This window comes from Motacilla alba, chromosome 1 (genome assembly GCF_015832195.1).
Source record: "Motacilla alba alba isolate MOTALB_02 chromosome 1, Motacilla_alba_V1.0_pri, whole genome shotgun sequence".
In the NCBI taxonomy this organism is placed as follows: domain Eukaryota; kingdom Metazoa; phylum Chordata; class Aves; order Passeriformes; family Motacillidae; genus Motacilla; species Motacilla alba.
This window is the reverse complement of record NC_052016.1, coordinates 105217573-105231164: the sequence shown is the minus strand read 5'-3', so window position 1 is coordinate 105231164 and position 13592 is coordinate 105217573. Positions and strand designations below refer to the sequence as shown.

Genomic DNA, 13592 nt, shown 5'->3' with positions numbered 1-13592 from the left:
GATTTGCATCTACATTCAGCATTCTATGCAGTTGTCAGCCAGTTTCTGTATTGTACCAAAGACAGAAGCACGAGGCTTTTCTAAAAGTCATCTGCAAGATTTTCTGTTGGAGGCTCGGGAGAAAGAGGTCAGGCACACAAGAATAGCTTAGACATGCTTAAGAGTAATTTGAGTGCATGGTGTTACTTAAGTCAGGATGTACCACTTAGAGTTTATTTTGGAGTTACCAAGCATCCAACCTATTAGAAAAATGCTTGAAAGAATATCAGAAAAGCTGCAGTCTGCGTCTTATTAAAAATGTGCTTACGATTGTGCTTATGACTGTGGACAAGAAGTACAGGGAAAATGGACAGATTCAGATTCTTCAGAGGCAAAAGATGCAGTTTTCCAGCAATCTTCTTTGCTGAGTCATCTGCTCTGATATTTTAGGTAGTTGCCTGGTAAGTGAACTGCTCAGTTGAGTGGAGGAAAGATGTTGGATGTTAATGGGCATGCCAGAGCGAAAATGCAGCTGAAGTTGCGGACTTGAGAGAAAAAATACGTGACTGGTTGGTGGAAAAAAAACAGAGAAAGCTTTTAGTTTCATAAAATTCTTTGATGAAAGCAGCTTGTGCAGTTAGCAGTTTATGTCCTGTCAGGCTGATCACTTAATGCCAGAACAGTATTTCTGTTTGCACTCTTCTGTTTGTGTGTTGCCTTTTTTTTTTCTTCTTGGTGATGGAGTCATTTGCAGAGCACATACAGACCTACAGTCTTATAATCCAAATAACAGAGAGCAACCTGTGTACTACGTCTGAACACATATGAGCGTGAACTTCAAAAAACAAACACATCATTCTGACTTGTTGCTTAAAGATCTTCTGCTCCTTTTAAGCTTCCAGCTAGAGCAGGCTGATGTTGAGTTAGGCTGGTGAAGTATTGCCTCTCATATGGAGAGAGAAACAGAAAATATTCTTCATGTCTCTGCTGCCCTTGTCCTCCTTTGGTTGCCCCACAGAGTGCAGAATAGCTTTAGGCAGATGTAATTACACCAGCACCCATTCTTCAAGGGAGCTTGACTTTTCTGGACCTCCCCCAAGCCTGGATGATTTTGCAATAATTTACAGGCTCTTTGTATAACTGTGCAGTGCTTTGGGAGGAAGATGAGGCCTTAAATTTACCTTGTGTTTTGTAAAGCATAGGAGTATTTGAATAGATTAAATTCTCAAATACTGTGTTTTGACTCATAGAAGACAGTGATATATAAGTGTTATGTATTTGCAAAATGAAACAATATTTCAAAGGAAGCTATTCTTGAACCTTTAAAGATTACGAGATTTCATTGGCCCTACTACCACATGATTTTCCAAAAATATTTTAGTTTATTAGTCATGTGTTCCATTAGCATAATAAAAGCCTATGTTAATGTGACCTAGCAGAGATTTTATCAAACCCATCAAGTGTTGAAAAGGAATGTCTTCTTTAGTGCACAGCAATTGGGCAGAGTGATTGCACACTCTTTAATCTCAGCAACCTCTTGTGGCATTGCAAGGTGCAGATGTTGCAAATTACTGTTTTTAGCTAGACAGTGAGCACCAAGAACATATGGGGCATTGCAAACTGACAGAATAAAAACATGGGGTTTTTTTCATTTATTGTAATTGTATGGTAATTGTATTGTAATTGTATTACAATTGTGTTGTAATTGCATTGTAATTGGTTTTTCATTTCATTATAATTTATAAATTATTTTTCATAATTCAGTTTCATTCCTGAAAAAGAGGAATCATTCATGTGTTCATGCAGAATTCAGTTAAGGAACTTTTGCCTAATTTGTGGTAATTCTTAGAAGTCCCGTGCTGCACTTGGTTTTTGTGGTCTACAGGAAATAGGCCATGTGTTCTGTTACCTTAACATTTTCTGAGGGATGTAATTTTTGCTTCCCACTCCTGTTTTAATATTAAGGGTTAGGATTCTAAACTTTTTATGCTAGACATACCAGTGATGTTTTTGTTTATGAAAATGCTCATGATGGAGAAATAACTTAAGATAAAATACCCCTAAACTCCACCTTAAAAACTTATATTTCTCTGTCTGTACCATTTTGACTGTAGAATACTTCATATATTATAAGTTCACGAGGATTGAATGGCATACTTCTGTGCTTGTAAAGTTTCTTTTGCATTATCAGGGTTGGAAAGGAATTAGTTTTGTTGTATACGTTGTCTGGTTTTGGATGCTGTTCTTGATCACTTTTATCTATAAATGACAACAGCTTTTTAAAAAATGTAAATGTTTACTTGTAGTTTTTCAAGTAAGGTTTATGTGACTCTTGCTGGTTTGGTTTTGCTTGAGTTAAGCTACGCAGCTTGACTTGTAACACTGTGCAAACCTTTAGTCTGAGGTTACTAAATCTGCTTGGTCAACAGTAAGGCACCAGAAAAGCAAGAACGAGTGAAGAGGCAAAAAAATGAAGTAACGAATTACAGTATTCAACTACTGGGGTAGCACAGAAGTTTTGCATGTGTGGCCCATGTGCATATAAATACTATAAAGACATTGATCATAGTACATGCATCAAGATACAGAGGCCCAGTTGTTGACATTAAGGTAATTATTGTGATTGCCTAATGACTTACAAAAACTACTCTGGCAAAAAAAGGAAAAAAAATTCCTTGCTGAACTCAAACATTTTTCATGTATCACTAGAGAGGGTGTTAACTGTGTAATTCCTTTAATCTGTATAGCTAAATGGTGCTACACATTTGTTTTATCTCATGCCTCTATGAGATAACACATACACTCATGCAGTCATAGGTGTGCATATATATGTTTAAAAACAAATGTATGTACAGGTTGTATGTGTGTATATAAATATACGTGTACACATATGGGCAAAATATATGGAAATGTGCACAAAGATGTTTACATACAACAAGATGCATAACTGCTAAGTAAAGTCAAATTTTACTGATTTTTCATATTAAGGAGCTTCCGCCAATAATTTTTAAAGTCAGTGGAGATCATTTGACTGCAGATAGATGTGCAGAATGGATGAATTGTAAGTTTACAGTGAAAAAAAAATTAGTATGCAGTGAAGGTACAGATGTTGAACTTTAAACTGAAAATGAGACTGAAGTCTATTAATTGTAAGTCTGCCATGCTGTGATAAAAGGCAGGTTGGTGAGTTTCTTACCGCCCAGCTGATGTGCATCAGAGTTTTTTCATTATCAGCAGCTGCATCAGGTTATACTTACTGACAAGATTGATGTTTATTTTTTAACATAGCTAGAAGGAAAAACAAATTCTTTCTCTCCCTGTACTAATCTGTGCTCTTTGAGATGAATTCTGGAAGCTTTACTTTAAGTTAATTGTCAGGCTTTAAGCTTATCTTTTTGCTCTCTCTTCTCTTTGAGTGATGATTACTTCTCTGGCCCAAGCTGAATACTAGGAGAATAGTTTTTTTTGTGTAGATTCTCGCAGGTGGGATATACAACAGCTAAAGCTTTTGGTTTGCTCTCCAAGCTTAATTGGTACCTTAGAGAGATGTAGCATATCTCATGCTGTTTTCCTCTATAAATATTAACAAATAGGTTGTTATTGCAGCTGTTCAAAAACATGGAATATCTTGTCCTTTAGTCGATCATATTCCAAACACAGCCTTGTCATAAGGAGGAGATGAGATGTGTTGGAAAAGGGGCTCTGCCAGTGCACTGTCCAAGTCTGCTGGAGTAGGATTAGCAAGATGGGGGAGATAAGATGCATGTTGTCCATGGGGGGTCTGCTGCTCTGACCAATGGTGCAGGAAGAGAATTTAGTAGCAATCAAGTACTGTACAGAGAAAGTAAACTGGGAAAAGCAGACAAGGGTGTTTCCCCCCCCTCCCCCTTCCCTGCTTTGTGCTTTTTTTTATTGGAATCCTAGTGTTTTTGCAACAATACTTGATTAAATGGCTTGAGACAGAATTACTTCTTGTTTTGCATGTCTGTATCCCTTTTAAGGAATGCTGCTCTAGGGAAAATAGAGATGTTTGAAAGGTTAGAGATACCCGAGAAAATGGCCTTTTGGTGAGAAGAACCTGTGTTGTTTTTTCTAACAGTAAAAGAGATGGTTCTGTTTATTAAACTGTGCATACCATATGATGCTTCATATTTTTCCATTTGATTTCCTGTAGGGTGATTTCACTTGGAACAGCATGTCAGGGCGCAGCGTTCGGCTGAAGTCAGTTCCCGTTCAAAGCCTCTCGGAGCTGGAGCGTGCTCGGCTGCAGGAAGTGGCTTTTTATCAGTTGCAGCAGGACTGTGACCTGGGCTGTCAGATTACTATCCCCAAAGGTAAGGACTTGATAAGCTGTCTCTGTTTAGCTTGTTAACCCACTGATTTCATATCACAGCAGTAAACACTGGGGTTTTTTTATTCCACAGATACTGTCTTCCATTTCAGTTTTGCTTGACCACAGTCATTATGTAAAAACGATGAGTAAAGTTGTTTGTCTGCTGTGTCCAATTTCGGCCACCTGGGGGTGGGATCATCTGATCAAGGGCAGATGTCTACGGGGTAGATAATCTAAATCAGACCCATTCATGCCAGGATGTCTTGATACTCAGTTGAGAGAAAAATGCTTTTCTTACATTTCCTGATATCCAGAATTAAATGTCTATGTAGGTCAGGTAGATCTTACCATAGAAGTGGTTTTTTTTCACTTTGTGTAACATTATCTGTGAAGGAAGCCAACTGTCACTAGTTCAGATAGACAGTGAAGATATTTATGTCAAATTATATGAGTCCTACCCAAGTTTTCCTGAAGACAGTGTTGTTTATTTACTAGAAAACAAGTTAATTTCCAGCAGAAAACATCAAACTCCTAGGAAACAGGAGATGAAATGAAAAGGAGAAGCTCAGCTGTCGGGATCCTGATGCAGGATATGTGCATGTGGTAGATCTGTACTTGGGTTACCATGGAAGAGATCTTAACCTCACTAATGAGAAAGTTTCTGTTGTTTCCTGTAGGCTGCAGATCAAGCATAGCAGAGATAGCTGTTGTGCAATCATCTGCAAATCTGGCTTTCCTGTGGTTTCTTTGCAGTTGTATACTTACATAAGGAATAACAAGGGATCGCTGAATTCTCGCCTTTGAAAGAGGTGCTGTGTGGTAGCATATACACAGTGATGCCACAGGAGCAATTTTTTTTTTTTTAATGAGTCTAAATTACGCAGAAAAAAAGTTGTCCAGTCTGTGAAAATAATGACGTAGAAAACAAATGTGAAAGAGACAGGCTTTTGTATTCATCAGCTTTTTGGGATCTGCAGAAAACTCCTGCCAAAACCAACAAAGTCCAACTTCATGCATATAGCAAGGCATCAGTTTGTAGTGAGATGGATTTAATCAATTTCTTCAAGTCTCACCAGCTTCCCTGGTCCCTCAAAAACAAGTTTGATCAATAGGAAAATAATTTTATCAGATATTTATAGGAGGAACTGGAACACTAAGGGCATTCCAATAGTTTCTAACAGTCTGAACTGCCAATGGCTGTTCCTGAGAGAGATGAAAATGCACATATGGAGGTCCTACATATGTGAATGGATGTGTGGTAATATCATCCAAGACAATCGAGTATACACATTCATAGAATAGCTTCGTTTGGAAGGGATTTTGAAGGTCATCTAGTCCAACTCCCTGCAATAAGCAGGGACATCTTGAACTAGATGAGGTTGCTCAGAGTCCCATCCAACCTGGCCTTGAATGCTTTCAGGGATCAGGTATCTATGTGGGCAACCTATTGCAGTGTCTCATCACTTTCACTGTAAAATACATTTTTTACACCTGCTCTAAATCTACCCTCTTTTGTTCTGGAACCATTTCCCCTTTTCCTGTTGCAACAGACCCTACTAAACAGTCTGTCCCCACCTTTCTTTTAATCCCCCTTTCATTACTAAAAGGCTACACTAAGATTTCTCCAGTCTTCTTTCTCTGAGCTGAACAACTCTGTCAGCCTGTCTTTGTAGGAGAGATGCTCCAGCCCTCTGATGATTTTTGTAGCCCTCCCGTAGACCTGCTCTAACAGGCCCATGTCCTTCCTGTGCTAAGGACCCCAAAACTGTAAGCAACACTGCAGGTGGGAACTCACCAGAGTGGAGCAGAGGGGCAGAATCCCCTCTCTCACCCTGCTGGCCGTGCTGCTTTGCATGCAGTGCAGGACATGTTCGGTTTTCTGGGCTGCAAGGGCCCATCACTGGCTCACGTCCAGCCTCTCATCCACCAGCACCTCCAATTCCTTCTCGGCAGGGCTGCTCTGAATCCATTCATCTCCAGCCTGTGTGGGTGCTGGGAACTGTCCAGGTGCAGGACCTCATGAGGTTTCCCTGGCCCCAGCTCTGAATCTTGTCCAGGTCCCTGAGGATGTGACCCATCCTTCAGGTGTGGCAACCACACCACGCAGTTTGCTGTTGTCGGTAGATTTTCTGAGGGTGTACTCAATGTCACTGTCTATGTCACTGACGGAGATACCTCGCTGTGGTGGTGCCAGTAGGGACCCCTGAGGAACACCACTTGTCATCAGTCTCCATTGAGCCATGTTCAGAAACTTTGAGCTTTGAAGAGTGAGTATTGCTTTTGTGTTCTGCTTGCTGTTTCCTGGTGGGACTGCCATAAAACGCCAAATATTTGGGGAGTCTTTCAGGTTTGAATCACACACAAGAACTATGTTTATTTTCACAGCATATATATACATGGGTAAATATAAAACATGAAATTAGTTTTCAATATATTGAGTCTGGAAAGTGTATTTGTAATCATAGAAACTAAATAAGAATGTAAATGTTTGTTAAACATTTAGAAATAAAAGGCATTTGAAAAAGTCAGGAGCTCCAGGCTACTGTTTCATCTCTGCTGCTGGCCCCATCATTTCCTGAATCTCTTGGCTCAGTTCGAATGAGAAATAAATTGGCTATTCAGTTCTGCTCTCCAGTTTGGATGTACCAGTGAGATTATTAGTAAGAGGCAAATAATTGCACATCTGCATTCTTGCTTTGAATGACCAGATCGTGAAATTTTCTGTGTTGTAAGGTATACATCACAAAGGAATAGCCAGTATAATTGGATTTTAAAATGTTGTAATACCATCTATTGAAGGAAGTGAAGGGAATAGCTAGAATTAAGGTACATTTAGTATTTAACTGTCCATCCTGTTTCAAAGCTTGGCACCAGTTTTGACAACAGAAATAAATAATATTTTGAAATGGGTATATCTAATAATCACTCTGTCAATCCATCATGCTGCATCTGTGCTGGTACTTTGATAGGAGAATAAGAATCTACCATATTCTGAAAATATCACAGATTGGTTTAGGCCCTTTGCAGAGAGACTCTGAAGTCCACTTCATGTTCCTATAATTTTTAAATGTGTGGAATGAAAATTTATGACAAGAGTTTACAGGCAGCCATCCAGTTAATCATCACAGTTGAACATTGTATGTAAACTGGGAATTTTAAGTTTTATCCATATGAAGCTGGCTTGGGCACTTTGGGCATGCAAGAATGCAAATAAAATAAAATTCCATCACAGCTATCAAGTTAAAACCAGACTGGTAAGACTGTGAGATGTAGAGCTGGTACTGTCTGAGAGAGCTAGAGGAGCTCTGTCGGTCTGGAGAGATCCAGAAAAATGAAAGATGTACTCTACAGCTCTCTTCTACTTCAGAGAATGCCATGTGAAAATATTAATGAGTAGAGGCAAGTGGAACTATTTATGTATTAGAAAATTGAGAAAGCTGTGTATAGAGTTGGACTTCCTTGTGTTTCTTTGACTGCTTTTCAAAACTTGCTAGAAAATTACATTAGAACATGCATGTGCCTGCTGGGCATTTGCTTCCTGCAGGCATTTGAATAATTACATTTGCTGGCATAGGTATGGTGAAAAGGAAAAATTCATTGTTCTTGGCTAACAAGTGTTGGTGCCAAATGTGCTTGCATGGTGGTTAAACCAGAGTACAGATGCCTCTGCCTTATCTTTACAGCCATAGACATGCTGTTACTGGTTGCTTCTTCATAATGCTTCAGTCCTCCCATGCTCAGAAGGTCCCTTTGTCACAGCTAATGCAGTTTACCTCTTCCAGGGCTCATCTGGCTATTCCCACACTTGTGTAGGAATGCATAGACTGTGATACCCCATATGTAATCCCTCTCCTTCACTGTATTGTAGCTATTACTGTTAATGGAGAACATTACTAACATCTCCTAGTAAAATATCCTGTGGTCACAGAGAAGGGATCACCTCCCACAGGAATTTCTTTAACCAGCATGTCATTTAAAATATGCTACAATTGCACTAAAGTAGGTCATTCGATTGAATTCAAGTTGATCAAGAGGTACTAGTTTTACATATATGATGAGATGTTTCACATTTGTTTCTCATTGTCTTGCTTTTCTACCTTTTATCTTTCAAATTCTGTAATCAACTCCTTTTTTGCTCCCATGTCATTCCCCCATTTGCCACCAGAAATTAGACCAAGAGTCATTTATCTTGTGTTGGTTAATGTGTTAAGTTGCAAGAGGATGTAATTGCCAGGCAAAGCATTACGCAGTTTCTTTACCAATGCAATTACTCTGTGAAAGATTTTTAATTTGCTGACATTCTGAATGTCACAACAGTACCATTCTGCTGATGCTTCTTTGCAGTTCATGTTTGCAATATAGTGTGTCTTTTCTCATTTCAGGGAAGTCAATCTTCTCTTTAAAATAGAAGAAAAAACTTGTGATGCAACTTACTTCAGGTGTGCTTACTTTTTGGTGACATTGCAATTCTGTGTATGTCCTTGCCCACAAGTAGTGAGAAAAATGAACCTTTTACAGAAGGTCCTCACAAGCAAATGCTAACTCAAGTTAGATGGCTTCTGCAGAGTTATTTCTCTGCATTTGCTCCAAGATATCTCTTGAGCTGAGAGGTTGTTGCAAGAGGTTTGATTGGATCAGTTTCCTAAATATCTCATGTTTATAATGACTCTCTTAACAGTCCTGTCCAACTTCACTGACCCTGTGTTTGGAAGCAGGGGTAGGAACTACTAGGAGTTGAGCAAATGGAGAATTAGGGCTTCAACCCTAATTCAGCTCCTAGACCATCTGCCCGGGTTTTGAAGCTATGATGGGAACCTGTTGGTGAAGGGGCTTGAATAGGATTTGAGACTCAGGGATCACATTCAGGTCTTCTCTTTATTCAAGAAGAGAAAATTACTTCTCATGTTCTTTCCAGCTCCTAACAGGATGTTGTCATCTCAGCTTTGCAGTGGGCCTGAAGGATTTGTGGAGAGCAAGAATAAATGAGGAGAGCATTTTGGGGTTATATGTGGTTTACTGGTGGTTATGCTGATGCTGGGTTGACAGTTGGACTGGATGATCTTGAATGTCTCTTCAAACCTTGATGATTCTTTGATTCTGTGATGTTTTGGGAGAGAGAAAGTAATTCTTAACTTTACTGTCAAATCTGGTTCTCAGGTCATTTTGTTTAGTTGTAATGAGTATGATGTAAGGGTAGGTTTAGAAGCTTAAATGCAGTCCCAGTCATTTAAGGAAAGTAATTTTAAGGGAAGCTGCTGCTGCTTGAACATATGCTGGCATATGGTTCTGCATGCAAGCTTTGTGACGTGACACAGTGCATCTGCTCACATGAAGCGAGCATTGCTGTCCTGAATGACTTGTTTTAGTAAGGTGAGTTTGAGGAAGCAGGGCTGGATAAGTGTGTGATTACAGACTGGGAGCTGAGACAACCCTTTCTCTGAAATGAAGGAAAACATCATGTCTGGGCTTTCTAAACTTTTACCATTCATTTGTGTATTCCCCCCCGCCCTCTCCCCCCATTCCAGTTAAGCTCTGAATAGAAATGGGAATTAAGAGTTACACAATTCTATGCTTCTTGTTTATTTTGGCAGGGCGTACTTCTTTCAATCTGTTTTTTGCTTACATTACTCGCCATTATATTTCATTATTCATTTTCCTTAACACTGAGAGTGACTATAATTTTTATCTGGGCTTGCATTTTTGTGAGGGCTCCAAACTGCTCTTCGTTTTTCATCACTGACCATGTTGCATACATTATAGCTGTTGTGGCAGTGGAAAACATCTAAGTAAACTGTAGCATATACATTGTGGAGTTACAGGCTCAGGGACTGGCTGCTTTTGAACTGGCATCAGGGTATCTTCTGAGTGTAGGGACTTATTACCACCCCTCTTAATGCCAGCCTCTGCTGATTCTTGTCATATAGATACTGTCTCTGGCATGGGCTTATGAGTCCATGGATTGTCTTTCAATGTAGTAGAGTTCATGAAGATTGTATTTAAGACAAGTAAGGCTGAGATAAATTCTCTTCCTTTGTGCTACATTAGTAAATCTTGGCTATGCTGTATCAGACAGACTGCTCAGAGATAAAAACTGTTTAACTTGCTGATTTTCAGACTGAAACTTCCCACCTGTGCACTCCAATTTAAATATTTCATGGAAAAATGTATTTTTCCAGGGATTCCTTTTTTTCATTCTAAGAAAACAAGACCAAATGTCTCTCAGTCTAGGTTAAAAAAAAAAAAAAAGAAGGAAATAAAATTGAATTAATGTTTTAAGCTAGGAGAAGTCCCAGCTGCTGCAGGGTAGAGGTTGTGAGACACAATCTTGAACTATGCTACACAGGCATTTATCAAAGTGAAGGTGACAGGAGTTTTTCCAGGCAGAGAGATAAGAAAACAAGGAAGAAATTTCTTCTTCTTTTTTTTTTTCCTCCTAGCAAGGAAATTTGCATAATTTTTTTGTTGGGATTTTTTCTTTCAGGTTCACTTTTTTGTCATTGTTGATAAAAGAACAAAACGGAAATACATCAAGTTTGCAAGAATATCATTCTTATAACATTGTAACAGAGGAAATAATTATTATCTTCAAAACTTAAGAAGGAGGGATGTTCCTTTTTTAAATTTTTGCTGTGAGGCAGGTTTTTTTATAAAAGACTATGCCGTGCTCAGCAAATTGATTTCCAAGATTTTCTTGTATCCCATAGCATGTTTTACATGTCTGTTTACATCAGGAAAGCTTTATTCAACTTAGCTATTCTGTCAGAGGTAAGCTAATAGGTTTAAAAGCAAAAGATTTTACTCATTAAAGAAGTTACTACAAATAGAAAAAACCCATGTCTTTTTACTAAATAATATTTTGTAAATAGCTAGGAGCTTTGATTGAGAAGCAGCATGCATTTTCGTTGTGCTGTATGAACATGGAACAGAGGTAGAAAATGCTGTAGGCTTCACAGGAAAATCAATGGCGCTGATAATGTAAATATGACAAATTAAGTTTATAGCTTAGCACATTTAAAATAAAGATTTGTGTAACTTCCGAGAACCTACCTGTTGTGTAGGTGTATTTTGTGGAGAGAGAGGACAGGAATGAGGACAGGGATGGGCACTGAAGAAATACTTAGCTGTGGAGCTCCTTGGGCAGGAGCACTGACAAGCAACAGTCTTTCAGTTCCCTTCACGGTGAAGGAAAGAGATCTTGCTTAAATTCCTGTGGTAAATAAGGAAATATTACAATCCATGTTTCCATATACAAATATCATGAAAAGTTAGAGAAGATGGAATCATGACTAGGGTTTTTCATTACTAGGGCAGTCGCTTATTCAGATGCTGTCTGTTGTACATTTAGGGTACTGCTTTTGAAACATCAGATCCAGAGACTGCTGCGAGATATATTTGATGTTATGTCCCATAGAATTTAAAAATTACTTCTGAGACAAAAAAAAAAATCCTATCTAGTGTAGTTTCTTTAGCAGTACACTTGAAATAGCTATCGACTTGAAGTACAGATAAGTATACTTATCTGTACTATACTTAGTGACAGACGTGAAAATCTCAGCTTTCATTTTAAAACATTGATCTTGACCATTGGCCATATTCAAAAGTTGAGACACATGGTAGAGAGAATCAGTGTTGGGAAGGAAAATACACATCGAGAGGCTCTAAAACTGCTTTGCAAAATTAGGTGTGTTTCGGTCTTTTTCCTTTGTGAGAACACTGGTGTAACAGAGACATTCTTGGATGTGTTCTGCCAAATCTGTCTTTAACCCTTCATGTATTACTTACCCTTTGATTCTGAATGCCCATCTAGGCTGTCCTGTTTTTGCCAATCCAATGTATATGTCCAGTGATTCAATAGTGACTTATGAATTCATGCTTTATTGTGGTTCAAAGCCAAAGAATAAATACCAGTAAATATATGCCAAGGAAAAAGCTTTTGAACCTTTATTAGGAATACTGACATTGCAGCCTACCAGTTTCCATGTTCTGCTTGCCTTTGGCAGAGCTTTGTCATAGTATAGCATGTATTGTCACAGTATAGCATGTATTGTCACAGTATAACATGTATTCTTCCAGTTTACTTCTTCAAAAATTTCAGTTGAAAATCAGACTTATTTTTATTATCTTGTGTGCGTTGCTCATTTCAGAAGTGCATTAGGGAATATTTCTGATGTTTTTTTCTTGCCTTAGGTAGTAAAATTTTCTCTAGTTTCTCCACAGGCATGATTTAAGTGCAGTTGTGGTTGGTGCCAGAAGCATAATGTCTCTAGATACTGATTAGGAAAGATAAAGTGACTCCAGATAGATTTATTTTATCAGAGCTGTGGTGCTATATATATCTTTGTATTAGGCTTTCACACTGAAAAGGCTGCCTTGAGGTTTAATGGAGATGTAATCTTCTGCTGAAGGATTTTAAGAATAGATTAGACAGATGTCCATGTGACTCTATTTCTGTGCAGGAAGTCAACCCAAGTGTTCTCTGCAGAGCCCCTTGTGTCTTTTTTCTGTGTGGTTTACACTTTCAACACCTGTTTCTGTTATGATTGATGATACAAAGGACAGGTAATTACTACAAAGGGACATTATTAGAAGTAAGATCCGTTGGTCGTTTTTCAGAGGGATAACAGCTCAGTTATTTGAGCTACCAAACTGTCCAGTGAGAGACCTGCTGCACCATGATTTCACTTCCATGCACTGAGAGCTCCTTTCTCATTTCATTTCTTCATCACAGCTCTGATGGACTACTACTGTGGACTAGTTCAATTAGTCCCAGAGAGAGTAAGTTATGAAAGCTGTTTTATTTTCTTGTGTGGCTTCTTTAAGGTGAGAGTCCAAGGACAGACTTACACAAAGGAGTCATAACAATAAGGGGATGCTCAAAAGACAGTGGAGACCTGGGTGCCCTGAACCATCTCTGTGACCAGTGGCTGGTCTCCTAAATTCCAGAGGGTTAGAGGAATTTCCTCTTCCTTTGAAGAGCTCAACTCATGCTCACACAGAGCAATGTGAGGGGAAAGATTTGAGATGTGAAGAAGCTTGGTTGTTCCTTCACCTGCCAGTACAGGTGTGCAAGTGACTTTATTGATAGCAACAAATCCAAGGCCAGCTACATGCTGGTGATTGGATCTGTTCTGCCCCTGGCCCACCCTGTTGTGTTCAGATTTAAGGTAACTCTCCTTATCAAATTGAGTCATTTTGACTAGCAATGCCATCAAACTACTCTCTCCCCTCCACATTATAGAATTTTTATTTAAGCAGTTGAAGCCAGGGGACAGTAGATTTC

At 38.8% G+C, this 13592-nt stretch overlaps 1 protein-coding gene across 10 annotated transcripts in view; it reads left to right on the top strand.

Annotated features, from left to right (window-relative positions):
- Nucleotides 1-13592, top strand: part of ARHGAP6 (Rho GTPase activating protein 6) — a 316178-nt gene that overhangs the window by 251869 nt on the left and 50717 nt on the right. For all 10 annotated transcript variants that reach the window (XM_038132422.1, XM_038132485.1, XM_038132501.1 and 7 more), the window contains one exon: nucleotides 4154-4313. In XM_038132422.1, coding sequence (XP_037988350.1) covers nucleotides 4154-4313 — 160 coding nt within the window. The remainder of the gene's footprint in view (nucleotides 1-4153; nucleotides 4314-13592) is intronic.